Source organism: Corticium candelabrum, chromosome 2, assembly GCF_963422355.1.
Source record: "Corticium candelabrum chromosome 2, ooCorCand1.1, whole genome shotgun sequence".
In the NCBI taxonomy this organism is placed as follows: Eukaryota; Metazoa; Porifera; class Homoscleromorpha; order Homosclerophorida; family Plakinidae; genus Corticium; species Corticium candelabrum.
Window position 1 is genome coordinate 1745562 of NC_085086.1, and position 27500 is coordinate 1773061.

Here is a 27500-nt window from a genome sequence, read left to right on the forward strand (position 1 = left end):
AGGACATGTCACTGAGTATCAAGAAAGACTATTTACTCTAATGACTTTAAAATATTAATCTTTTATCTTTGTTATTCTTTTGTTGTGTTTGTTGTAGCTCTTCATGTTCTCCGTATATCAGTAGGAATAATAGTGACACATCAAATGGTCTTCCTCTCCTGACATTGCGGTCACGTGATGTTTACTCTACAGGTCACGTGATGTTTGTAACGCTACAGATGAGAACAGACGTCTCATGGTGTGAAGACTGAATACTTAATTCCAGATACTTGTATTTGTTTAAGAGATGTTTTGTATTATGAAATATAGAGTAGAATGTAAATAGTAAAAAATATAGAGTAGAAAAAATTGTATATTAATCACGTGACTCACGTGACTGGCTTCGTATCCAGGGTGTCTGTTTCAGTTTGGATAATTTGGCAGCTCAGTAATAAATTAATTAATTTGCAATTATATTAATGTAGATTAATGTAGATATCTAATTTTTCTTTTACTTTATTTTAAATCTATAGCTAACAGATCAAAATACTGCACGTGACACACGTGACTCAATCGAATAGCAATAATGTTGGCGCATGCGTACAATCAGTCGTTCGAATTTGGTGTCCCCGATCTCGATCCGAGTTGCAATCTGTAAGTTTAAGTAGGTTCAAGTGTAAGTTTGTTGTGTGAGAGTGTCGTGTTGAGTGATTTCTCGTTTGTGAGTGAAATTGTAAAGATTTGTTGTGATTGATGTGTTGATGGGATGGTAGGATGAGTGAGACACACCACACATGGATAGGAGGTTAGCGAGGGCTGTAGAGAACAACAGAGTCGATGAGGTGGAAGCTCTTTTGAATGCAGGAGCTTCGCCTGATGCGTGTGATAGTAATGTATGTTATTGACTGAGTGACTCGTTTTATTGTTTGTTGATAACAACTCACTCTATTGTAGGGATGGCCTGTACTTGTTACAGCTTGTTATAGAGGCTTCATTTTCATCGTACAACATTTGTTACAGAAAGGAGCAAATGTTAACAAAGCAGCTCCTGATGTAAGTGTTGAGAGTGAATGAACGAACGAACGAACGAATGAATATAATGATATGATGTAATGAGATTTGTGATAGTATGGATATTACATTAAATACAAATAATAAAACACAATTATTGTTATTGCAGGGTTTGACTGCTTTAATGTTGACAGCACATCGTGGTGATGATTCACTAATTGTTATGTTATTATCAGCTAATGCTGATGGTAATCTGAACACTAAGGTGAGTGTTTGTATTTGTTGTTGTTGTATGTGTTGATGTGATGTATGAGATGTTATGTACTAATAATAAATGTATTAATATTGAATATTATTATAATTTTATTTAATTAATAGAAAGTGGAGAAATACAAACAATTTATAGAAATTTGTTTTATATTTATTGGTTGGTTTTAAATAAATTATTATTTATATGTATGTATGTATGTATGTTTGTTTGTCCTTTTGTTTGTCTGTAGTTTTTCTGTATCTCGGTTTGTTTGTGTTTTTGTCTGTCTGTTGTAGATGGTTTATTGTAAACATCAAAGCTAATACAGTAAACGTTATATGACTATAACAAATTAGTAACTAAAAAAGTTGAAGATAAATGACCATAGTGTAGGATTTATGTCTGTCTGTTTGTCTTTTTGCCTGAATGTCTGTCTGTCTGTCTGTTGGTAGGTGTGTATGTATGTCAGTGTCTGTTGGTCTGTCTGTCAGTGTTTTTGTCTGTCAGTGTGTCTGTCCGTTTGTCAGTGTGTCTGTCTGTTTGTGGACCAGTGTGTCTGCCTGTTTGTCTTTCTGTCCATCTTGCTGTCAGGGTTTTTGTTCCTTTGGTGTGTCTGTCCATCTGTCTGTCAGTGTGTCTGTCTGTCTGTCTGTCAATCAGTATGTCTGTCTGTCTGTCGGTGTGTCTGTCTGTCTGGTAGTGTGTCTGTCTGTCTGTCTGTGTGTCTCTGTCTGTCTGTCTGTTTTTTGTCTGTCTGTCTGTTTTTTGTCTGTCTGTTTGTTTGTCTGTCTGTCTGTTTCTTTGTCTGTCTGTCTGTTTGTCTGTTAGTTTGTCTGCCATTGTGTCTATCTGTCTGTCAGTGTGTCTGTTTGTCAGTGTGTGCGTCTGTCTGTTTGTTTTTCAGTGAGTCTGTCTGTCTGTCAGTGTGTCTATCTGTCTGTCAGTGTGTCTGTCTGTCTGTTTGTCTGTCAGTGTGTCTGTCTGTCTGTTTGTTTGTTTGTCAGTGTGTCTGTCTATCTGTCAGTGTATTTGTCGATCTGTCTATCAGTGTGTCTGTTTGTTAGTTTGTCTGTGAGTTTGTCTGTCAGTGTGTCTATCTGTCTGTCAGTGTGTCTGTTCGTCTATCTGTCAGTGAGTCTGACTGTCTGTCTGTCAAATTTCATATATTTTTATACATCAAAGCTAATACAGGTGAAACTAAAGTAACAGCTAATGAACAAAAGTGTCACAACTACAATTACAATTACACAAATAACAGTTAGCATTAAAAAGCTCCTCTACGGAGCCTACAAACCGAAATTTAGTTTACTGAATTGAAAGTTGAACAACATCTAAACTCTGTTCAGTATTCTGTCCATATGTTACTCTGATCATCTTTCTAGCCAACACCGAGGCATTGCAACGCTGAAGTTGTACTGACAAGCGTCTTCTCCAATGTGTTTTAAAATCTGAGGGATTGTTTCTTCCTTCTTCATCTCTATATAGTTTGGAAAGTTTATTGAGGAACGTTGATGCTTCTTCTCCCCACCCACCAAAGTGCTCGAAAACTAGTGGAATAAGGGTAGGAGTGTACCCTCCAGGCAACTGCTCTTGAGAATATTTGCTATGTTTGATGTCTTCTCTTCTTCTTGCTGCAGCTCCATCCGTAGTTGCTGCACTTCGCAGAATGTCCTGGCTCCAGGGGTGAGCAAGGGCCACATCAAGCTCGACATTCCCCCACATGTTGAGTCAAACACAACAATGTCTGCTCTATTGTTGGATGTTGTATATCTATCTTTTGGTTCAATTTGATGCTGGCATTGTAGACTGCTCATGCATTCAGACCAGCACAAAACAACAGAATTGTGAGACCAAACTGGGCCTCCACCCATTTTGCATGTTAGTAAATGGTACCCTTCAACATCTAGTGACTTTCCACATTCACATTTAGTGGCCCAAGGTGGTAAAGACAAAGGTAGACCCAATCTGAGAGAAGCCGCCAAGACAAAATTGCCAGATGAAAGTGCAAACTTCTCTGAAGATGGAATGGAATCTAACCATGCTCCTGCTCCTTTACCTCTAATTGAACGCAATCGTGCTGCATCTCGGTTAGAACCAGTTTCAATCAACTGATCTGCTTTCGATTGTACAAATTCTGTTGTTAGACGATGTTGCAACTTTTTTGTGTTAGGCAACAGATCCGACAACGTAGAAATATCTTTGAGATGGTGTTCTAAAGTTAGCCCAATATCACTCGCATGATTAGATGATGTCACTAGAGAGTTGACTTGATCTTGAAGAGCAGGAAAGCGATCAGGCAATAACTTAAGAGAATGTGCCCAGCTGGCAACAAAAGCAAAGGGTGCCACTTCGTTTAGGGAAGTCATACCAAAACCTCCTAGTCTTACTGGCAACGTTGCTTGCTTCCACATATTTCCAGTGATGTCAACATTTCCTAGCAAACAAGAGAAGGTAGATTTTGTTTGCTTGTCGTGGATAGTAGCTGCCTGTGCCAGTGTTTCTGGACACGTTCCTCTTGCTAAGTGATTTAGCCGTTTGGTATGACAGTATCTAAGAAGCAACATGGATGCTTGCACATTATCCAAGTCGACAAGCTGTCTACAAAGATCATTCTCTTTTTCTGCAATAGTGGAACATGCTCGTGCAACATATTCACGTTTCCCAATTGGTGTTTCTAGTATCACAATGCCTTCACTCGAAACAGGTATGGTATATTCAGAACAGAAGGTGTCTTCTTTGTCGTATGAACAGTATATTTCACATTTTGTTTCCTGTATTTCCAATCTTATTTTGAAAAATTCAGGTTGAAGAGTGGAAAAAGCATCAAGGACATGTTTTGCTGGTCCAACTAAGAAAACATCATCAAGATAAGCTAGCACTCTTATTGCTTGGAAATTGCTTTGCAAATCAACCAGGGTTTGTTGTATGCCTAAAGAAAACAGAACCGGTCCTAGAGGATCTCCCTGATGGATGCCTTCTTGAGATGACAAAATAACAGGGACGTTGTTCTGTAGGAAGACCAGAGGACCAAACCCAGAATACATTTGCATGACATGATTTGTCAAGATAGGAAAAGATTTCATCACTTGTTGCAGCAAATGGGAGCGGTGGATTGAATTAAAGGCATTTTTAGCATCAGTCTTCAGAACAATCCAGTCATTGTTGGCTTCTAGTAGAAGCTGGATATGGTGTAAAAGAAGATCTGTTCCTCCCTCTGTTGACACTCCATGCTGCAGAGGAGAAAAGAAATTCGAAAATTCACTTTTCATCTGTGCACAAATACATTTTGCAGTAATTCTTCTGAACACTTCTCCAATAGCTATTGGTCGAACGTCTCCTGAGGCTTTGGGCAAAGCAATCAGCCGTGCTGAGGACAACAACCGGGCAATTGAAACAGGGACTGATCCATTGGCAATACAAGAAAAAGCAAAATGCAACTGTTCAGCAGAAACTGTGTCGGAAGCAATAACTTTTAGGTGTTCATATCGCCATCCTGATGGGCCACACCCTGAGCCTCTTGGTGATTTCTTGATGGAATTAAACATATGTTGTTTTGACAAACTGATATGCATAGCAAGCGATGGCATGTCCGGAGATGACATGTCCGGAATGTCAAACACCCGGATAGGATGCTTCTCAGCAAGCTTGTGAGCTGTATCTGGAGTAGCTGGAGCTAATCCTGAGCTTGTAAGAACACGAGCAGCTCTTGAAAGTTCACCACATCGGACCAGACTTAGGGCAGCTCTCTTGACGTGATCTCTGGAGTTAGCTTTAGCATTCCCTTTCTTCGTGTCTTCTCTACCGCTAGACAGTAAGTCCTCCCATTGGAAGTTACGGAACTGCTTATACATGGATTGCATGACAGATAGTTTTGCTTTTCCGCCCCTTGTAAGCGGTTGTAATACCATACGCGGTATCAGCAGCAGCAATTTCCAGCCTGTTTCATCTGTTGGGTCATTTCTGATCTTTCTGAAGGCTACTGAACAGCAATCCAGGAAGTTAGCTTTCATAGCAGGTTTGATCTTCTGCACCGTTCTCGCTGGAATCATTTTGAGGATCTCCTCTGATGATAAAGACCGGATGTACTCCCACGCTTCAGTTTCCCGTGAAGGGGAATCAGAAGACGGTATAAGTTTCTGGTAGCACACCATGGGTTAGAGGCGCCTCAAAAGTAGGTAAGGTGTGAGCATTCTTTGAAGATGGTGATGGATTTGAAGGACATTGGCTGGAAACAGATTCAAATTCAAAACCAACGGTCGAGCAGGAAAGTTTCTTCTTGCATTGTGACAGATGTTGCCCAAGTTTCGCAAACAACTTTGAGCAATGGTGACATGTCGAAAGGTTCAAACGAGAGACAAACAAATCCGGGATGTCGTTAGCATCGTGAGATTGTCTGATATGACAAAGAACTCGCTGAATCTGGCCTTCGAAGTCACAGGAAACAACCGGACAACTTTCAAAGTCAGACTTATGATCAGGCATAACCAAACATTGTTCAAAAGAAATACAGATGAAACCGAAGACCACGTTCAAAACCTGGCATGTTCAAGCCACATCCGGGGTCTGTCTGTCCGTTTGTTTGTCTGTCTGTCTGTTTGTCTGTCAGTCTGTCTGTCAGTCTGTCTGTCTGTCTGTTAGTGTGTCTGTCTGTCTGTCTCTCTGTCTGTCTGTCGGTTTGTCTGTCAGTGTGTCTATCTGTCTATCTGTCTGTCTGTCTCTCTGTCTCTTTGTCTGCTTGTCTCTCTGTCAGTTTGTCTGTTTGTTTGTCTGTCTGTCTGTTTGTTTGTCAGTTTGTCTGTTAGTGTGTCTATCTGTCTGTCAGTGTGTCTGTCTGTTTGTCTGTCAGTGAGTCTGTCTATCTGTCAGTGTGTTTGTCCGTCTGTCTGTCAGTGTGTCTGTCTGTTTGTTTGTCTGTCTGTCTGTTTGTCTGTCAGTTTGTCTGTTAGTGTGTCTATCTGTCTGTCAGTGTGTCTGTCTGTCAGTGTGTGTGTCTGTCTGTTTGTCTGTCAGTGAGTCTGTCTATTTGTCAGTGTGTTTGTCCGTCTGTCTGTCAGTGTGTCTGTCTGTTTGTTTGTCTGTCGGTCTGTTTGTCTGTCACTGTGTCTATCTGTCTGTCAGTGTGTCTGTCTGTCTGTTTGTCTGTCAGTGTGTCTGTCTGTCTGTTTGTTTGTCTTTCAGTGTGTCTGTGTATCTGTCAGTGTATTTGTCGATCTGTCTATCAGTGTGTCTGTCTGTTTGTTTGTTTGTCTGTCCGTTTGTCTGTCAGTGTGTCTATCTGTCTGTCAGTGTGTCTGTCCGTCTATCTGTCAGTGTGTCTGTCTGTCAGTGTGTGTGTCTCTCTGTTTGTCTGTCAGTGAGTCTGTCTATCTGTCAGTGTGTTTGTCCGTTAGTCTGTCAATGTGTCTGTCTGTTTGTTTGTCTGTCGGTCTGTTTGTTTGTCTGTCGGTCTGTTTGTCTGTCAGTTTGTCTATCTTTCTGTCTGTCTGTCACTGTGTCTGTCTGTCAATGTGTCTGTCTGTCTGTTTGTCTGTCTGTCTGTTTGTCTGTCAGTGTGTCTGTCTATCTCTCAGTGTATTTGTCGGTCTGTCTATCAGTGTATCTGTGTGTTTGTTTGTCTGTCCGTTTGTCTGTCACTAAGTCTATCTGTCTGTCAGTGTGTCTGTCCGTCTGTCTGTCTGTCTTTGTCGGTTTGTCTGTATTTATGTCTTTTTGTTTGTCTGTATGTCTGTCAATACATTTATTTCTTATACAAGACGTTATTCTAAAAACAAATAAGTTCTGATTAACCTAAAATATTCTATACTGTCTGTCTGTTTGTCTGTTTGTGTCTGTCTGTCTGTCTGATTGCTTTCTTATTATAATTTTCTGTTATTGTAGGATGGATGGACAGCATTGCATTATGCTGCTGCCAGCAATCACTCCAAAGTTGTTCGTATTCTGTTAGAGAATGGATGTGATAGCAACATAAAAGACAAAGTAAGACATGTTGATGTGAATGTGAATGATAATATTTGTATCTAGGATCCATGGCCCGTCCTTCGTACGGGCAAGATACTGCAGTGCAAAGATAGGTTCGTAGACACGTCACGTGCAATCTCTGTTGCGAGGTCCCGGATGTGCTGAATGAATTCGAATTCTGCTCTTCGCGCTTGTTTCGATAGAAATCTACACACTCCGCGTTTAGCGCTTCCTGCAGAAAACGTGTAGGTTGGATTTGGTGCAAATGCAATCAGAATTTGGAGAGAAACGAAAGCGCTAGAAGTGTAAGTTTCGTCGGCAAGAGATATTCGATTGCTTGAAGCTTTGGGAAGGATGACGTTGCATACAGTCTACACAGGACTGGTGTGGGCGTGTGTTGGAATGAACTGGAATGTGTAGCGTTTGCGTTATCGAGAAATTTTATGCTTGGGTCGACCCCTTGAGAGGGGACCTTGTGCATATTTTACACAAACCTTTCCTTCTGCGTGCCGAGTGTGCGTGCCGATTTCGGTTGCGAACAGACAAAAGACGTGGCCGCTAAACGCGAACACCCACACACACAGAGACAATTTGAGCTTTATATATTAGATCATTATATTGTGAATTTGGTGTGCATGGTGTTAGCACTGCTTTAGCTACTAGTCAGGGTTCTAGGCAGGCATGCTAAGGTGTAGCGGCCCTCTATGCCTTCCACATATGTCTACGTGTTCACAGCTGACCGCTATACCTCCAATACTGGCTACACATGTAGTAGGTACCATACACTACACCTGCATTTACGCTTCCAATATACATTAATTTATATCAACAAATTATTAATAAATAATAAATAAATAATATGCATACAATTAATTAGCCTCCTACTTACAGACCAGAGAGCGTGCGAACTCTAGTCTGTACCACAATGCTACTAAAATGATTTGGGAAGTACTTATGAAAAGTGATGCTAAATTGTGGTGTAACAGCGTAGGATTGTTTTAGCTAGATCAACATATCATTTGTAAATGCCATGAGATCTCACAAACGAAGAAGAGACGTCTGCAGTGTTTGCGGTGATATGTTGAAACCACGACTCTTTGATTCTTTGGCAGACCGCTAGCTACTGTAACTGCTCAACTAGTGAAACTACCATTTGACCAGTTGTCAAAGGTGATGGTCTAGTGATGCTGCTGTGCATGTCCTCTCACCACAAACTTGAAAAGATTGAAGAACTGAAACTAAAACTAAAACTAAGATGTGTGCGTGCACTAGAGTCTTCATCACAGCTCTTGTGTGCACTTAGCCGCCCATGAGGATTTCACACGCGTGCAATCAGCATTGGTTCACTTAGTATAACCAATTATTGCTAAACCAATCAGAATTTACAACCGACATTCCTGTTCTAAGACGCTGATTGGCTTAGAAGGTTATTTCCGAAATCATTTTAGTATGGTTTTTGTACAGACTAGAGTTCTCATGCTCTCTGGTCTGTAAGTTTGAGGCTAACAATAAATTTATTTATAGAAATTAATTTTTTGTTAATTATTTATATTTTATTTATTTAATATTATTTATTAATAATATATTTATATAACTAATTGTATGCAATTCATTTATTTATTATTTATGAATAATTTATTGATATAAATTAATTATTTGAAAAATTATTTATTTATTAATTTGTTATTTATTTATAATTATTTTTATTATTTTTTTGTATCTACGCATGCTAAGATATGTGTCTACCCATACACTGGCTACACATGTAGTAGGTACTGTACACTACACTTGCACACGTGCAGTTATATCTTTAGCATTGTATTGTTTATGAGAAACAGTTTAATTTAATTTATTTAGTTTAATTAATTTAAAAGTGTAATAGATACGTTACTATCAGTCTGCCGCTCAGTGTGATTTCTAGAGGCTACTCTCTCAAACCATCATCAGTAATTTTATTCGGAAATTTTCACAGACAGTACATGCCACGCCCACGTACCAGAATGATGTGTCACGCCCACACACCTACTTCCAAAAGTCCTGTCTATAATTCTCTTAGTTTATATAAAATTTTATTTATTTTGTTTGATCTACAGTCAATACTCCATCAGGTGACAAGAAACATACAAGTATAAACTGGTGTATTATACATCTAGTTTTATTATCATGTATTTTGATCTGTTAATGTTAGAAGATGTTAATCATACTTGGATATTGTGTGTATTTGACAGTATGGAAGAACTGCACTGCTATTAGCTGTGAGATGGGAAAAGAAAGATGCTGCAGATGCAATCAAGGCATTCATTGTAAATTGTGTGTGTGTGTGTGTGTGTGTGTGTGTGTGTGTGTGTGTGTGTGTGTGTGTGTGTGTGTGTGTGTGTGTGTGTGTGTGTGTGTGTGTGTGTGTGTGTGTGTGTGTGTGTGTGTGTGTGTGTGTGTGTGTGTGTGTGTGTGTGTGTGTGTGTGTGTGTGTGTGTGTGTGTGTGTGTGTGTGTGTGTGTGTGTGTGTGTGTGTGTGTGTGTGTGTGTGTGTGTGTGTGTGTGTGTGTGTGTGTGTGTGTGTGTGTGTGTGTGTGTGTGTGTGTGTGTGTGTGTGTGTGTGTGTGTGTGTGTGTGTGTGTGTGTGTGTGTGTGTGTGTGTGTGTGTGTGTGTGTGTGTGTGTGTGTGTGTGTGTGTGTGTGTGTGTGTGTGTGTGTGTGTGTGTGTGTGTGTGTGTGTGTGTGTGTGTGTGTGTGTGTGTGTGTGTGTGTGTGTGTGTGTGTGTGTGTGTGTGTGTGTGTGTGTGTGTGTGTGTGTGTGTGTGTGTGTGTGTGTGTGTGTGTGTGTGTGTGTGTGTGTGTGTGTGTGTGTGTGTGTGTGTGTGTGTGTGTGTGTGTGTGTGTGTGTGTGTGTGTGTGTGTGTGTGTGTGTGTGTGTGTGTGTGTGTGTGTGTGTGTGTGTGTGTGTGTGTGTGTGTGTGTGTGTGTGTGTGTGTGTGTGTGTGTGTGTGTGTGTGTGTGTGTGTGTGTGTGTGTGTGTGTGTGTGTGTGTGTGTGTGTGTGTGTGTGTGTGTGTGTGTGTGTGTGTGTGTGTGTGTGTGTGTGTGTGTGTGTGTGTGTGTGTGTGTGTGTGTGTGTGTGTGTGTGTGTGTGTGTGTGTGTGTGTGTGTGTGTGTGTGTGTGTGTGTGTGTGTGTGTGTGTGTGTGTGTGTGTGTGTGTGTGTGTGTGTGTGTGTGTGTGTGTGTGTGTGTGTGTGTGTGTGTGTGTGTGTGTGTGTGTGTGTGTGTGTGTGTGTGTGTGTGTGTGTGTGTGTGTGTGTGTGTGTGTGTGTGTGTGTGTGTGTGTGTGTGTGTGTGTGTGTGTGTGTGTGTGTGTGTGTGTGTGTGTGTGTGTGTGTGGTGCGAGATTAGAAACGCCCGGGACCTCTTTGGTCATGATTTCAAGTACAGGAAGGGCGCAGGGGTAATTCATTAGGCATGGAACAACAGATGTGTACATGTGGGCGTGAAGTTCAGTCTTGAGGCTGCGCCAAAGTCAATGTCTTTGGATGCCCCTGCCATGCACCTAAGGGCACATCTGCGCGTCCTAAACTCTGAGAAGCATCAGAGGCCCCACCTAGGAATAGACTGGGGTGCTATCTTCAGTACTGTACTGAAGGGCATATCCATTTGTCAATTTTTGTGTTTGTGTGTTTGTGTGTTTGTGTGTGTGTGTGTGTGTGTGTGTGTGTGTGTGTGTGTGTGTGTGTGTGTGTGTGTGTGTGTGTGTGTGTGTGTGTGTGCTGTAGCTCAATTGGTTACGGAATGTATTTGGAGAATGAAAACATCAGGGACCTTCAGGGTTGCAGGTTCAAGTCACAGTGATGGCAAGCTATGGCATAATGTCCTTAAGCAAGAAACTTACACACAATTGCTTCTCTCTACTCAGGTACCTGGTCATTGACTGGGGTGGACATGACTGCTGGCTTGGCCGTAACATCATGCAGCAGACGGGTACTTGTAGGCCTTGGTGTCCAGTCCCAAAGCTGCGCCATGGTCCATGTCCCTGGATGACTCTGGCCAAGCTCCATGTAGGTTGTAGCGCTGGCTCTGAGCCTCCACGTAGCACATGGAGGCCCTGTTTCTAGAGGCAGGGAGAGCTATTTCCACAACTGACTTTAAGGTTGACGTCATTCATGAATGTCACAGAGGGCTTGACATTTGTCTATTTGTGTGTGTGTGTGTGTGTGTGTGTGTGTTTGTGTTTGTGTTTGTAATTTTACTAATTAATTGTGTTGTATATTTAGGTCAAGACCCCATCACCATCGTCGTTGCCTGGCAACTGTAAGTAAAAAGAGAATCTTTTATTAATACAGCTTGCTGATTAGCCGTGTTTGTAACTTGCTACACTAAACATATCACAGGCTTGTAGGCTGCTTTATGAATGGGAGGGTTCAACTTAAGCTCACAAGCCAAGCTTGCAGTCTTTATTAACTTATCAACTTCTCTGCTGGTACTTACATGTATGGAACAAGACACAAAATCTAGTCGAAGCTGTTTGTGCAGCTCAGGCAGCATTAATCGCTATCACACATCTACTTATAAGAGAATTTTTCACGCAGCACAAATACATGCCCATCTACACTTATTGTCATCTACTCTTTGTTTCTCATCTTACTCAATGTATACCTTACTCTTTGTCACATGTTGCTGACCAATTTATTGGAGTTTCCATGAAGACTTTTATCTGATGGTCTCGCAATGTCTTTATCCAGCAGTCTGCATTGACTTGCACCAACTCTCCTACCATCTACTCAACTTTCAACCACTTCATTGCACAGAGTGAGCTCCAGTGAGGCAGCAATTAAAGCACAAGAGATTGTGATACAGGCTATATAGAATATTACCTGTATATGGAAGCTCATCTCCACATGTCAATTTGTACAAAACTGCATGAGCACAAAGAGCCGCAGGTTGACTTGAGATGAAATGGGGCTTGACTTGATCATCTTTAAATGTGACATTGAGTTGAACCCACTCAATCTTCTAGCCTACAAGCCTGCATCAGATAGTATAATATTTAAAGCTATTTTTGAACTTATACACGTAGACTAAGGGTGAGGGTAAAGATATTGTATGCTATATGGAATGATGATAGCAAAACTCAGTTTTACGTACACACTCTAGCAGATGGTTAAAGTTTAGCACACCCCCATGCTGACAGAAGAATTCTTGTACTTAAGTTTTTTGTACTAATATCTTTGGAACCTTTGAAACGTATTGGATTTGACCTTGTCATCATCAGTCTTTCAACAACCATGCTCAGGTCTCCAAAGTGTCACTGCTCCTATTAATATTACGTAAACGATTTTATTTAGAGGAATGAACCAGTCAAGGATGCAACAATACATCCTTGTTGTTTCTGTGACAGTAGAGACAAGTTGTCAAGAGAGGCAAATTTGGCTGCATAAGCAGCTCTTTTGGCTCAAGGAGACTCTAACTGGGTTTGAGTACTTCTTGTTACTTGTACATAATATTGATTTGGTAACGTCGGTATGGATTCTTATTTGTCAAATAGTAAACAATTAAAACAAGTATTTTAGTGTTTGGTTTTTGTCACAGTCCAGACGTTGTCATTGCCATCAAATGGTGTGACTGTACAAGACAGTAAAACCAGGATTTCCCTTTTGCTTTAGTTCATCAAGGCATGTCTTGCTGGAGTTGAGAATATTAAGCAGTTAAACAACAACTACAGAAAACAACCAGACAGTTTATACTGTTCTGTAGAGTTGGAGACCTTTTTCACTCATTTATATCATACATTTTAAAAGATTTCTTATGTGACTACAATGCTGACACCCTCAATTGAGAAGATGGTGCAATAGCAGCTTCCAGTGGAATAGAATACAGAAAGCAAGAAGAATATTTGAGAGGCTAGTCTTGTTTATATGATATTAAACAGGAAATCAGATCTGTAGAGTCTCTAAGATGCATTGCTATACATTGAGAGAGACTTCAGGATTTTTAAAGATCTTGTTTCATTAATTCACGACATGACCCTAATAACTGAAAGTAATAATGGTTCAAGTGTGGGGATGAGTATTGATACAATTCCCTTGGGTAAGGAACTTCCTCACAATTGCGTATCCTATTGTTTGCTCAGAAGTTGAGTAGGTACCATGTGCAATGCAATGAGTACATGGTCATTGACTTGGGTTGACAAAATCACTGATTCTGGCAATTCCATTGCAACATGCAGGTTAGATCAGGTCTTGCATTTTAGACCTCACAAGTTGCATCACTATCAGTCCTGCTGTGAGTATCTCGCTAGTAAAGTTTCATGTGTATTGTTAGTGCTGTGTATTGTAGATTGTTAGTAAAGCTGTGTGTGTGTGTGTGTGTGTGTGTGTGTGTGTGTGTGTGTGTGTGTGTGTTTGTGTGTGTGGGTGTGGATGTGGGTGATGGTGTTTTTGTGGGTGTTTGTTGGTGTTGTGTGTGTGTGTGTGTGTGTGTGTGTGTGTGTGTGTGTGTGTCTGTGTCTGTGTCTGTGTCTGTGTCTGTGTGTGTGTGTGTGTGTGTTTGTCTGTATTCTTCAGACAAACCCATACCTTTTTTTCTTGTGAGACAAGTTGCCCATCTCATCAGTGAGCCAGTCCAGATGGTTTGATCTAAGAGAGAGAGGTAGAAATTTGCAAGCCTTATGTATACAAGATTACTGGTGTCCCACAGAGTGTTTGCAGAAGAGGACTGATTGAATTCAGCAAGCACTTTGCTAAGGCAGATGGATAGCCAGCGCTGCAAGTCGACAAGAGGTTAGTAGTCCAGTAGCCTAAGAATATGTTACCTGTGTGCCTTCTCTTGACGTTTATTTTAAAGCGCAAGGAATACACGATGAGTTTATGATCAGAGTCATGAAGAGTTGACCGATACACAGGAGTGTTCAGTACACTTGTATAGAAACGCTTGTTGACAAGGAACGTAGTCAATCATGTGACTAGATTTAGATCTGTCACCATTTCTGAATCAGGTGACTTGGTTGGGTAATGTATGCTGAAACCATGTGTTGGGCATTATTAGCTCATTGCTAGCACAAAAGTTCAGCAGTCATAAACCATTTTCGTTACACTCTCCAATACAGAAATCAGAAACAAGAGAAAACACGGATATACGAGGAACTAGTTTCGGCAGTAGAACTAGCTTCTTTCACGCCAATCATACAATGTCACCACAGCATTTCTGAAGAGATTAGCTTCGTTATGTTGTAGGCATCGCTGGTAAACTCAATGTGTGTATTACAAATAAGAACACAAAGAATGACTCAATAGCTAACAATTGACTGATCCATCCTTGCAGTCACGTTTACCTGTCTAGTCATACAGGTATATATCAATTACTATGCAATATATTACTCTTCTCACTTTTATTCTAGGCTTGTCCTTGAGCCTTATATTGCAATCAATTTTGTGTGTGTCGAACCCGTCGAGGATATTGAGCAACACGCTGGTTTGGTGGATCTTCTGAGAGAATAAAATGGCAAATTTGAGTTTGACACCATTGCTTGTTTGTTCCATTGGTGCTGCAGGGATCTGCTCGCTGTGGTTGAATTCCTCGATGAATGCGATTTACATGAACAATTTTTCTCTTTCTACCATTCACAATTTCCAGCGTAGCTGGACTTCTACTGACTGCACAATCCAACGTACCTCCTTGCCATCGTGGATCTAATTTACCTGCAGTTGGTATTGACAGGCAGATGGTGTCACCTGCACGAAAGGAGCGCTTCGTTGCTTGACGATCATAGTTCTCTTCCTGGCGTTTTGCCAAAATGGCGACCTTAGTTTCACGAAGCCTTTAATCTCGTCCATCTTGTGTTTAAGATGAGCTTGATAGGATTCAGGCTCCAACGCTGTTTCTGGTTGCAAACTATTGGTTTGAGATGCTCTTGCAAACATTAGACCAAGTGGTGACATACCAGTAGAAGAATGTACTGTTGTTCTGTACGCTAACAATACCAATACAAATGACACTTCCAGTCATGCTCTTTTTGAACATATACTCGAATCATTTGAAGGAAAGATCTGTTCAGGCGCTCCACCATCTGATAAGTTGTAGCTCTAGATTTTTCTATGCGGAATGCATCCAATGTTTGTCGCAACAACAAAGTTTCAAAATTTTGGCCTTGATCTGAATGAATAACCTCGGGAATTCCAAACATCTAAAATAATTGCACTAGCTCTGATGTAATACTGGAAGCTGTTGGTCTTTTAACGGAATGGATTCTGGTCACTTGTTAAAATAGTGTTGTGTGACTACGAGATATCAGTTTCTTCTTGACGGGATTGGCACTTCTAAAATGTCAACTAAAACCATTTTTCATGGTCGTCCAATTGGCATTGAAATCAGTGGAGCCTTCTTGGGTGCATGGGGTTTAGTTTCTTGACATCTATAACACTCTCGCCATTACACTTCAACATCTTTGTTTATTCCAACCCATTAGCCAAACTGTTGCAGTTTGTCCAATGAATTCAATCTTTGTTGATGTCCAGCACTAGCAGCATCATGAGCTTGCCTCAGTGCCTGTTGGTGGAGATTATCCTTTCGAATTGGAACTGTAATTGCATCACTGATTGATTTAGGCTTATAATACCTACAGAGAACACAATCGACAATTGTCAACTGTGGCCACAGTTGAACATATCTCTGTACAACTGAGAAGTTGCATTATGAGTTGGCTCTGAGTGTGACATATGTTTACACAGTTGAGAAATATGTGGATCATTTCTCTGTGCCTGATACAAACTATCTCTTGACAAGCAATGTGATACTTTATAGCTAGTCAAAGAACATGATTCATCATTGGAAATTCAACAACACAGGCGAGATAGGGCATCTGCGTTGGCATTCTGTAATGCTGGATTATATTCAATCTCAAAGTTATACTCCTGTAAAGCTAAAGCCCAACGATAGAGCATTCCTTCCATTTGTATTTTGACAACCATTGTAGAGGAGAATGATCAGTATACAACTTGAAGGACCGTCCAAGTAAGTATTGTCGAAATCGTTTGGTAGCAAATACTATTGCCAAGCACTCTTTAGATCACACTGTAACGTTTTTCCACTTTGGTCGAACTCCTTCTTGCGTAAGCCACTACTCGATTGCCTTGTTCTATCACCCATCCCAATCCAGATTCACTCACATCTGTGTGCAAAACAAATTGGCCAGCATTTGCGCGAAACTGTGGGTACGCCAAGACAGGGGCAATACTCAGAGCTTCCTTTAGCTGTTTAAATGTTTCCTGCCATTCTGCCGACCATGTGAAGGGTAGTCTATTGTATGTGAGCTGATGTAGTGGTCCTGCAATGTCAGCAAAATGATGAATGAATCTCCGGTAATATGATGCAATTCCTAAAACCGACGTAGCTTCGTTACATCATTCGGGATGGCCCAATTCCTTACAACCTCTGTTTTATCCTCATTTGCAAGCATTCGCTTGGCCGAAAATACATGTCCAAGATATTTCACTTTATGTTTACCAATGCAACATTTGTATTCTCATAATGTAAGACCAACCTTCCGTAAACAACAAAAATCTTCTTGCAAATGCTTTCCATGTAACTCAACGCTTGCGGAATAAATGAGAAGGTTATCCATGTAAGAAGTAACAAAGGGAAGATCACGAAAATGTTTGTCCATCAGTTGCTGAAATGAGCTAGGAGCACCTGTCAGTCCAAATGGCAATCTTGTAAACTGAAAAAGGCCTAAACATTGTTCATGGCAAAGCGCAGTTTTGTGTTGATCAGACGCATGGACTTGTATTTGCCAACATCCATTACACAGATCAAGACTAGTAGATAGTCTGGATCTGGCCAAATAATCTTGTACTTTATCTACAAGTGGCAGAGGATATGCATCTTTAGAAGTTCTTTGGTTAATATCTCGATAATCAACACACAGTCTGAGATTTCACTTGATTTCTTTTTTACAAATACTGTCACTGCCATCTATGAACTAGTGCTTTCTTCTATGATGCCTTGTACTAACATATCTTTGATTTGAATTTCTACCTCATTGCGATAATGAGCAGATATCCGTCGATGTGGAACTCGTATCGAGGATCCAGACGTAGGAATATAGTGACATGCTAGAGAAGTCAGTCCAGGCGCTGTTATGAAAAGATCTTTTTTGTCCTGGATGATCAGAGAAAATGTTTTGTTTGAACAAGTTGGTAACTCAGAGCGATGGTTATCAACAAAGGATGGTATTGCACACTCATCAACCACATCTGATTCACAATCATCACCATTCACTAATGCAGACACACAAATTTTGTTATTTAGTTGATGATGGAGCAAGAGTGGTACTCCTGACGTCCTTGCCTGAGAGTTGTGACTTCCTATCTTGAAAAGTGTTGATGAGAAGTCAAGCGTTAAACCATTCCCCTGCAAAGAGTAAACAGGAACAATGAGTTTATCAACAACCGCAAAGTCGTGGCTTATTCTCTTTTTGTTCAGCTGCACCACAACAGAAACATAGTCCCGAATAGGAATCTCATCTTCAGAAGCTCTCAAAGTCGCTGTTATAAAATAGGCCGGATTTTCACATATTTTGATATCTTTGAAAGCAAATCTTTTTGAAACAGAGAAACAGAAGCTTTCGAGTCTAACATCATAGTTATAGCAACACCTCCCACATATCCTGTAATAGTGGCTGCTTCAGACTTTACAGTAGCCACTACAATGCACTCAATGCCTACCATAGCTCTATAGGGAGCGACTGCCGGCTCTTACAGAAGCTCCTCGACTATTTCCTGACAACAGTCCCTAGTGTAATGACCTATTAGTTACCGGCACGTGGCCTCTACCCAATGAGCGCTCTCCTAGACGGTGCAATAATATCTGTATTCGGCCAAGTGCCTGCATTGTTTAGTTATTGCACACTTACCGTAGTTATTGCCCGCTCTCACAATTATATAATTATAGCATGCTCGTCATGGGACTGTCCCTGATACCGAAACTGAAACCTTACACCAAATGGAACAAACTTACTGACCTTGTCTCCATATTTGGATACTTTCAAATTCAAATAAATTATGGCTAATAGTGAAACCTGCATTCTTGGACACAGCAAAACATCTCTTTGACAACACAAATATCAACATCACAAGTGAATGCAGAAAATACCTTGGAGCAGCGTTAGGAAACCAAACATTTCGCTAACAATTCCTCAAACAAAAGGTTATAGAATGGAATTCAGAGATTGAAACATTGGCTAAGGTCACACAATCTCAACCACAAGCTACTTTGACACATGATCTGATGATGGGTTTATGCCATGAAGACCATTGAATACAACTGAACTTCTGCTTTCTCTGGAAGACATTTGGCAGGAGAAGTGGAAAGAAGGTTTTTAGAACTACCACCTCAACAGGGAGGACTTGGAGCAGTCAATCCACTCAACATCAAGTCTGAATATATCCATTCCAAAACAGTTTCTACACCACTTGTCAACTTGATCATCTAGCAACAGGTGGAATTGGACAACGTCCCTCAAGGTAGTTCCATCTGCCTGACAACACTTCCCTGACAACAACACGGATTTTGTTTGCACAAATCGGCATTTAGAGACGCCCTATGCCTGAGATATGTTTGGCGACCAATGAATCTGATCATTGCTTTTGCGGAGCTCTTTTCACAGTTGATCATTCTCTGTCTTGTCTTACTGGAGGGTATCCAACAATTCGAAATAATGAAGTTTGGGATTTGTGGCATGACCTGTTGACAGATATGTGCTATGATGTTCAATGAGAACCATTACTACAGCCTTTCAACTGTGAGAAATTTACAAGACAGAGTCTTAGACTTGTGCAACAGATGATGAGTCTCTGCTGGACATTGCTGCGAACGGATTCATTGGTGGACGATTCTAGCGGACTTATTATGACGTGAGGATTTTTATTTCAAGCGCAGCTTCATACAGCAGTAACAAAATTGCATATAGAAATTTTTACAGAAATCAGGAACAAGAGAAAAAACGGAAATAGCAGGAACGGGTTTTGACAGTGGAACTAGCTTCTTTCACGCCAATCATACTGTCATGCACAGGTGGATGTGCCAAGATCGCCACAACATTTCTGAAGAGATTAGCTTCCTTACTACCTTACAAGAAGAACACACCGTACAGCTAAACACTCAACTGGATTCGCTGTAGTCTTAGCTCTGCTCTTCTGCAATTATGCATCATGTCCTTCAGGAGATCTAAGGTGAAGTTTAGAGGCTCAACAAATGACAGCAACAGTCTGCTGGCAACAGCAGAAGGATGCTTTAGATAAATCATAATATTATACACACATATTTTATTATTAACAAAAACTAGCTTTGTTGTTTTATGTATGTAGTATGATTTAGTATCAGTATTAGTCTGCGCAGTTTAAGTTGTGAAGCTGTCATTTATGCTATGCGCTCTATTTATGAATATTTTGTAGCGGAAGCAATTTTTCTCTTAGATGCTTCCAATGCATTTAACAGCTTGAATAGACAAGTAGCCTTGAGAAACATATCATTACTCGTCTCAGCCATTCATCCTATTCTTGTCAACACCTACAGAAAACCGTCTGATCTGTTTGTTTGTGGTACCCGCTTGTTATCACAGGAAGGGACGACACAAGGAGACCCCTGCCAATGGCCATGTGCGCTCTAGCTACAGCCCCCTTATCACAAAAATCACCGCAAATGGATGCAAGCAAATTTGTTATGCAGATGATGCAGCAAGTGGACGAAAACTTTTTACAATCAGAAAGTGGTGACAACAGATCATTGATATTGGCCCCAAATATGGCTATCATCCAAATCAATGAAAGTCATGGTTGATAGTCAAGCCTAAGCACCTGAATCAAGCACAACATCTATTCAATGACACGGGAATTCGAATAACGACAGAAGGCCACCATTACCTAAGCACAGTCCTAGGAGAAAGAAGCATTTTGCGACAACTTCCTCACAGCAAAGTAGAATCATGGAAACAAGAAATAGAGCGGTTGTCACTGATAGCTGAAACACAACCACTAGCTGCATATGCAGCTTTTACTCATAGGGTTATTGTACGATGGACATACATATCCAGATGCAATGGCCATTTGTCTCAATTCATCAGTTCTTTGAAAAACACAATTGACTCTCAATTCATCCCCTGTGATTACTAAACGCCCTCCAACACTTAATCTAATGAGAAGCCTCTTTCCTCTTCCTACACGCTTGGGTGGTCTCGGCATAATTGAATCAGCATTGCTTGACAAATAATACAAAAACTTACTGAGAGTTACACAACCTCTGATCAGTCGCGTAGTACAGCAAAGTCATGAGTTGGTAGATGTATGTGAACAGCAACAGTCGATCAAGTATTTAGTTAAACGTCTCAAAGAGCACGAAACAAAGCTGGATGCAGAAACACTAACTTTGAAACTTTCAAATGATTTGAAACGTGCAGTGGATTTGTCATCAGAAAAATGAGCTTCGTTGTGGCTTGCAGTCTTTGCTATAGAAACTCATGGTTTGCACTCAGCAAATCTGAGTTTTGAAATGCTGTATGCTTACAATATGGCAGGCGACCACTTTATCTAGCTGACACTTGTACTTGTTATCACATCTTCACTATCAACCACGCAATGTCATGTCCATAGTGTTTGCTCTTTTAAGGCTTTTATTTATGTGTTTGCGAGGTTGTAGGTCTGGCAGAAAAGCGTTGTATTTATCCCGTAGCTTACATTCTGCCTGCGCAGAGAGTCGGCTTTACAAGTTGTCTAGATATATGTTTCATTAAACTTTTAATCAACGAATGATTGTTTTCCGGTTAGTGGTTGCAGTATTATTGTTATTTATGTATAATATGTTATAGAATATTTAGCTTGTTGCAATGTATTGTAGTATGATCTATTCAAATACACCATTTCATTCAGTAGTAGCAGTAGTAAATACCCTAGTTCGTCCCAAATACATTGCAATGGCATGACGAACCATTCAGATCAGACTGTCCCTGTCCATGACATACTCTTTCGAGGAATAGATGGTTTGCTTATTCGGAAGATACCACTTCGTTGTTTTGAAACAGCTGGTCCATCAGGAATGGATGCTGCTATGTTGAAGCGTCTTTGCAACAGTTTCAATGGCTCTTCCAATCTTTTGTTTGATGCTCTTGCTTCATTTGCAAGGTATTTAGCGTCTGGATGTGTAGATTCAAAGGGAGTTGCTCCCTGTTTTGCTTGTGGTTTAATATCACTGAACAAGAATCCAGGCGTCCAACCCATTGGTGTCTGTAAAATCATTTGCAAAGTTATTTGAAAGGCCATCTTGTCAGTAGTAGGAGGTGATATTCAGTCATTAACAGGTGCGATACAACTTTGTGCTGGACTACTAGGAGTTTGTGACTCAGCCGTACATGCAATGCAGAAAATTGACGACGATGACGATGCTGATACCGTTCTTTTGGTTGACGCTACAAACGCTTTCTACAGCCTAAACATACAAACAGCCTTTCATAGCGTCTCTAGTTCCTGCCCTACAATTTACACCCTGCTTGTCAATTGCTACTGACAACCATCTCTGCTCTTTGTTGGAAGTGAAACAATTTTATCTCAAGAAGGAACTACTCAAGGAGCTCCCTTAGCGATGGCCATGTATGCTCTGGCCACTGTGCCACTCATGAAAATACAAACAGATGGTAGTCGACAAGTCTGGTATGCTTATGATGCTGCAGTTAAATGAAATATAAACTCTACCTTTGAATGGTAGAAGCAATTATAGGAATTGTGTCCAAATTTGGTTACTTTCCTAATGCCAAGAAGTTCTGGTTGCTTGCTAAACCTCATTTTGAAGACAAGGCGTGTGAGATTTTAGAACACAAACATCAACATCACAACCACTTGTCGATATTACCTGGGAGCACCACTGGGATCCTTCAAAGCTTCCAACAAACAAACGTTAATTATGGGATTGACCAGGTTGAAATCGTTGCGTTAATAGCCAAGTGTCAGCCACATGTTAACTGTGCACTAATCTATGGCCTTCAAGGAAAAATAGACTTATGCACTCAGGTCAAGCCAATTCATCTCTGAGACATTGATGGCCCTTTCTGCCTGGCTTGGCTGTCTTGAAATACCAAAGCCTTCATCAATGGTGACAGAGTTTTCATATTTTGAAAAGATAACTGCACCGCTTGTTGGGCGCAATCTTTGGCAGCAGTTCTACCTATTTGATGTCAGTCACCAACGAAATTTGATAAAGACGAACATTCAAAGATTGAAACAACATGCAAGCAAGCAAAATCTGATATACTGCTGAATGATTTACTTTCAAATCTGAAATGATCCATTGAACTTACTCAAGAAAAAGTTGCATCCAGTTTGTTGACTTTATTTCGTATAGTTGAACATGGGTTCTTCCTCAATGAATCTGCTTTCAAGATGCAATTCATCTCAGATATGGATGGCGTCTTCAATATCTGAGTGAGCTTTGTCCTGGTGCTGCTTTCTTTACTGTTGATCATGCTCTGAATTGCCATAAAAGTGGATTCATATCAATACGACACAATGAAGGTCGACACTTCTTTCGACAGTTATTGGATGAAGTCTGCCATGATGTCTTGACTGAGCCCACTTTACAACCTTTGACCTGAGAAACTCTGTCTGGTCATTCCTTCATCAAAGAAGACGAGGCACGATGAGACATAGTAGTCGGTGGAGTATAAGGTGGATGGTTTGAAAAAGTTACTTTGATGTTTGTGTATTCAACCCAAACTCTCCAACATACCAATCATTGTCGCTAGAGTCATGCTACCGACCACATGAGCAAGAGAAGACACGCAAGTATGAACGAGTCACAAGAATAGAACATGCCTCCTTTACTGCAATTGTTCTATGTTGTATTGGAGGAACAAGTAAAACCATGCACGTTTACTTTCCTGGAAAGACTTGCTTCATTCCTGGTTGACAAAAGAGATACATCTTATGGGTCTTCTATTCACTGGATCAGACGTCAAATCGGCTTCTCGCTTATCAGAGCTGCAGTTACCTGTCTTAGAGGATGTCGCGCAAGGCAATTGAGCAACAACATCAAGGGTAGCATTGCAGTAGCTATTACCGAGGGCTGCTTGTCGGTCTCTTAAGTGGCAGTAGTAAATGCATTATGTCTTTCAATAGTAAGATTTTTCTGCTTTAATTGTTACCTACTTTGCTGTGAATGTATACTTAACTTAGTGCTGCATTTGTCAAATACACCATGTCTTTCAGTAGTTGTGTGTGCGTGTGTGTGTGTGCGTGTGTGTGTGTGTGGGTGTGTGGGTGTGTGAGTGTGTGTGTGTGTGTGTGTGTGTGTGTGTGTGTGTGGGCGTGCGTGTGTGTGTATGCGTGTTGTGTGTGAAACCTTTGTGACATTGCATATGTACGACATTTCACATAGCTTGGATTTACAATTGAAACTTCAGGATAATTAGACTTGGATGTAGATAGCAGAAGTACGAAAGCAGCCAAGACATTTGTAGCTTTACATAAAGCTGTGTTTGAGAATAACAATATGACTACATTGACAAAACGCAAAGTATATGATGCTTGTGTACTCTCTACACTATTATATGGCTCTGAATCGTGGACCCTTTGAAGAAACATCTTTAGAAATTGAATTCTTTCATAATAAATATCTTTGGTTGTGTCTTGGAATCTCTATCACAACACAGTGGGAAAATCGCATCTCAAATGAAACAATAAGGCAAAGATTGGGAGATCTTGACACTATAAACATCAAACTGATAAGACAACGTTTGCAATATTTAGGGCATTTGGCTTGAATGCCCAACTATTGAATTCCCAAGGTTTGCTTCTTTGGGTGGTTATCAGAAAAACCTCTACAGGGTGGTGCCAAGAAACGCTGGAAAGACATAATTAGAGAGAACTAAATGATTTGAACATTCAAGAAAGCTGTTGTTATGACTTAGCAAATAATTCAAGATTTGTTTGGAGAGACCATTACCATGCTTGTCTGGAGTCTAGTCAAGTGTCATCTGTCAAAGTTGATTTACAAACTGTTGTTTGCCTTGAATGCCACAGACGTTTCAGATGCATTAGTGACTTAAAGAGACACAAATGCATTGCTGAAAGAGAATATATACATCAACAAAAAGGAGCGATTGAATGCCAGACATGTAAGAAGTACTTTCGAAGCAAAAGAGGCTATGCAATACACAAATGCATCAATATGCATGGGAAAACTTTCTTATGACTTTGTCTTTGTCCCCACTGACGTGGTAGCGTGTGTGTGTGTGTGTGTGTGTGTGTGTGTGTGTGTGTGTGTGTGTGTGTGTGTGTGTGTGTGTGTGTGTGTGTGTGTGTGTAGTGTGTAGTGTGTGGTGCGATAGCTCAGTTGGTTAGAGTCATTTTACGGATTAGTTACATCCGGGACCTTTAAGATTTGCAAGTTCAAGGCGCAGTGATTTCAAGCTATGCTATAATTTCCTAAGCAAAAACTAATACACATATTCTTCTCTCGACTCAGGAGTATGAATGAGTACTTGGTCATTGACTGTGAACCTAAGAGGCCATCAGCTGTGACGTGACATCAGCCACTAGGGTCCTTGTGAGACTTCAGGTGCTGACACTACAGTTGGCTTCACATGTCTGTGCTTCTGCGAGTGCCTGGCCTGGCTCCAGGAGTTTGCTTGTACAGGCCCAGACTCCCCTGAGTAGCGCACAGGGCCTAGTTTAATAGCGGGAGGCGTGACCTCTGAGGGGCAGCTCTTGATGTTTAGGTTATTCAGGTTTAGGTGTGTGTAATAGATAATAAGATTATTATTATTATTTGTGTGTGTATGTGTTTGTGAAGAACTGGTTTTAGATAGCCAGACATTTCTCCTTATAAAGTAACACCTACGCTACATTTAAACTATTGAACAATGTGACTCTCAATGCAAGTCATTTATCTGCACAACAAATATTATTTTACATCTGCAACACTTGTAATTACAAGATCATTCAGAAGATCTCAAGACATGGCATGTCACAAGTGTGATGCAATACCGATTAACAGATTGAAATGACTCATTTGTTCAGGCCTTTTTTGTGGTCTTAGTCTACAGACAACAGGCATGATCGTTCAGAGGGCCGACTTCTAGGTCCAGGTCTGTGTGTGTGTGTTTGTGTGTGTGCGGGCACAGGCGCACGCGCGCTCAAGTGTATGTTTGTGCATGTTCAGATAACTGTAATCATTAAGAATAGACAGTTGGAGTTTATTATTGCAAGCGTGTGTTCTACTATCCTACTATTCAATGATTATTTAAAATTTAATTTCATAATCTGCTCATCAAACGTAATGATATTGTTGTAGCTTCAACTCCTTCTGTTGTTGACCGTTTGGGTCCTGAAGGAAAAGCTCATTTTGATCAAGCATGCAAAAAAGGCACAGTGCCAGGCAACACGGTCTTCATTGACTGTATGGGGGAGGAAGATGCTGGAAAGTCTTGCCTTGAAGCTTCAATGACAGACAAACCATTTGTTGAAGGTCAGGAGAGCACGGAGGGAGTAAAGGTGAAGACGATGATCTCACAAGCAGTTGGACACGGCACCGACTGGAAGGAAATGAAAAGTGAAGAGGAGAGACAAGCACATCTCAGCAAGCTGTTTGCAAGAGAATTTATTGTTCATGACAAGGAGCAACAGTCCAGCACAGCAAAGCCAAGCGAGCAAGAGGAAAGCCCACAAGCAAGTTCTACAGAATCTGAAATGAAAGCAAATGTGAATGCAAAAGCTAGCGGTTTGAAGTCAATGCATGCTGAAGCTGGGAGTCATCCAGTAGGATACGAGGATTTCAAACTTGCTAAAGAAATTGATCGAAATGTATGTGTGGCCATTAATCTCATGGAGAAGAATAAGGAGGAGATGCGCAAATGTCAAGAAACGATCAATGTGACGATGATGGACAGAGGAGGTCAAGATCAATTCCTCTCCACACATGCTGCACTTATGGCTGACAATGAGTATCAATGCACAGCTTGTTTTGTGGTTATCGATGGTTCCAAGCCACTAGATGAGAAGGTGACCACATCCAAGTTTCGTCTTGCAGATGGAACCGTTATCGAGAAACCAAGAGATGTTGCTACCACAAGAGCCGACGTCATACGCCACTGCTTCACTGCCCTCTCTGCTGCCTTTCCTGCTGGCAGAAGACGCAATAAGTTTTTTGGCAAGGGGCGTGTCAAAAAGGCACCAGCAACGTTCATGTTTGCTTCTAGAAAAGATAAAGCAAAAAGTAAAAGTTTTATGGCAAGACAGGAGCAAATTGTCAAAGAAATCATCGCAGAAGAGAATTTTGGTGATCACATTGTGCCTTTTAGTGATGATCAGGTGCTGTTTCATGTTGACAACACAAAGTCAGGAACAGGCAATCCTGATCCAACGATTGTCCTCGTCAAGAAAATGATCGTTGAAATGGCTCGTGAATACTGGGATGAAGAAGAGAAGATTCCATTACCATGGGCCATGCTAGATAAGGGTCTGGGTCTGCTGAGAATGCGAAAGCACAAAGTTCTTGTTCTACAGGACGTCTGCCAATTAGCTGCCAGGGTGTGTGATATCTCATTAGATGAGGAATGCAGACAAGCACTGCGATATCTTTGCAGCCATGGAAGCATTGCATTCTATCACAATGTTGTCGGGCTCAATCAGAAGGTGCTTCCCAACATTCAGTGGGTTGCTGATGTGTTGGCCATCTTTGTCACAGTTCTGGATCAAGCAAGAATTCCTCCTGAGTTGTGGAATGATCTCAAGAAGCTTCATCAAGAAGGGATCATGTCATGGAATCTTGCCAAGAGTCTGATGGAGAAGGCTGGAGTAGAAGAAGCAAACTACACTGTCATCCTTATTCTTCTCCAGCTGTTTAACATCATTTCAGGGGCATACTTGGCCGCTCGTTCAATTGCTCCAGATGTAGAAGTCCAACAAGGTCAGAACTTTTTTGTTCCCTCTATGGTCACCAAAGAAGTCATCAAGACCCCCTTTGCCTACCAATCAGCATTCTGCTCTTCTACATCTCCTCCATCTTTGTTCTTTATTCCCAGAGGTTTCAATGCTTTTCTCAAGCCTCTATTTTACCGTCTTGTGACCCGCATGGTCAGCAAGTACCCAAAAAGCCCACAGCTTAGTAGAAACCAGGTGATACTTCATCTTCACAAGGATGTAAATCTGGAGTTGGTGTACACTGTGAATGCTGTCATTGTTACCATCTATTGTCCATCGAGTCGCAGAAAACTACCTTCAGATGAAGAACTTAGTCCATTGTGTGATAGTGTGCGAGTGACTCTAATAGAACA

The 27500-nt window shown here is 40.9% G+C and overlaps 1 protein-coding gene and 1 long non-coding RNA gene across 2 annotated transcripts in view; both read left to right on the forward strand.

The window, feature by feature from the left end:
- LOC134176144 (uncharacterized) overlaps nucleotides 1-374 on the forward strand; it is a 6061-nt gene extending 5687 nt beyond the window's left edge. Inside the window, exon 4 of the long non-coding RNA XR_009969253.1 lies at nucleotides 98-374. This is a non-coding gene — a long non-coding RNA (uncharacterized LOC134176144). The remainder of the gene's footprint in view (nucleotides 1-97) is intronic.
- A 25006-nt stretch (nucleotides 375-25380) lies between these two features.
- LOC134198341 (uncharacterized) overlaps nucleotides 25381-27500 on the forward strand; it is a 3147-nt gene continuing 1027 nt past the window's right edge. The window contains exon 1 of the mRNA XM_062667714.1: nucleotides 25381-27500. This exon is cut by the window's right edge and continues 239 nt beyond it. Coding sequence (XP_062523698.1) covers nucleotides 25627-27500 — 1874 coding nt within the window. The 5' untranslated portion in view covers nucleotides 25381-25626.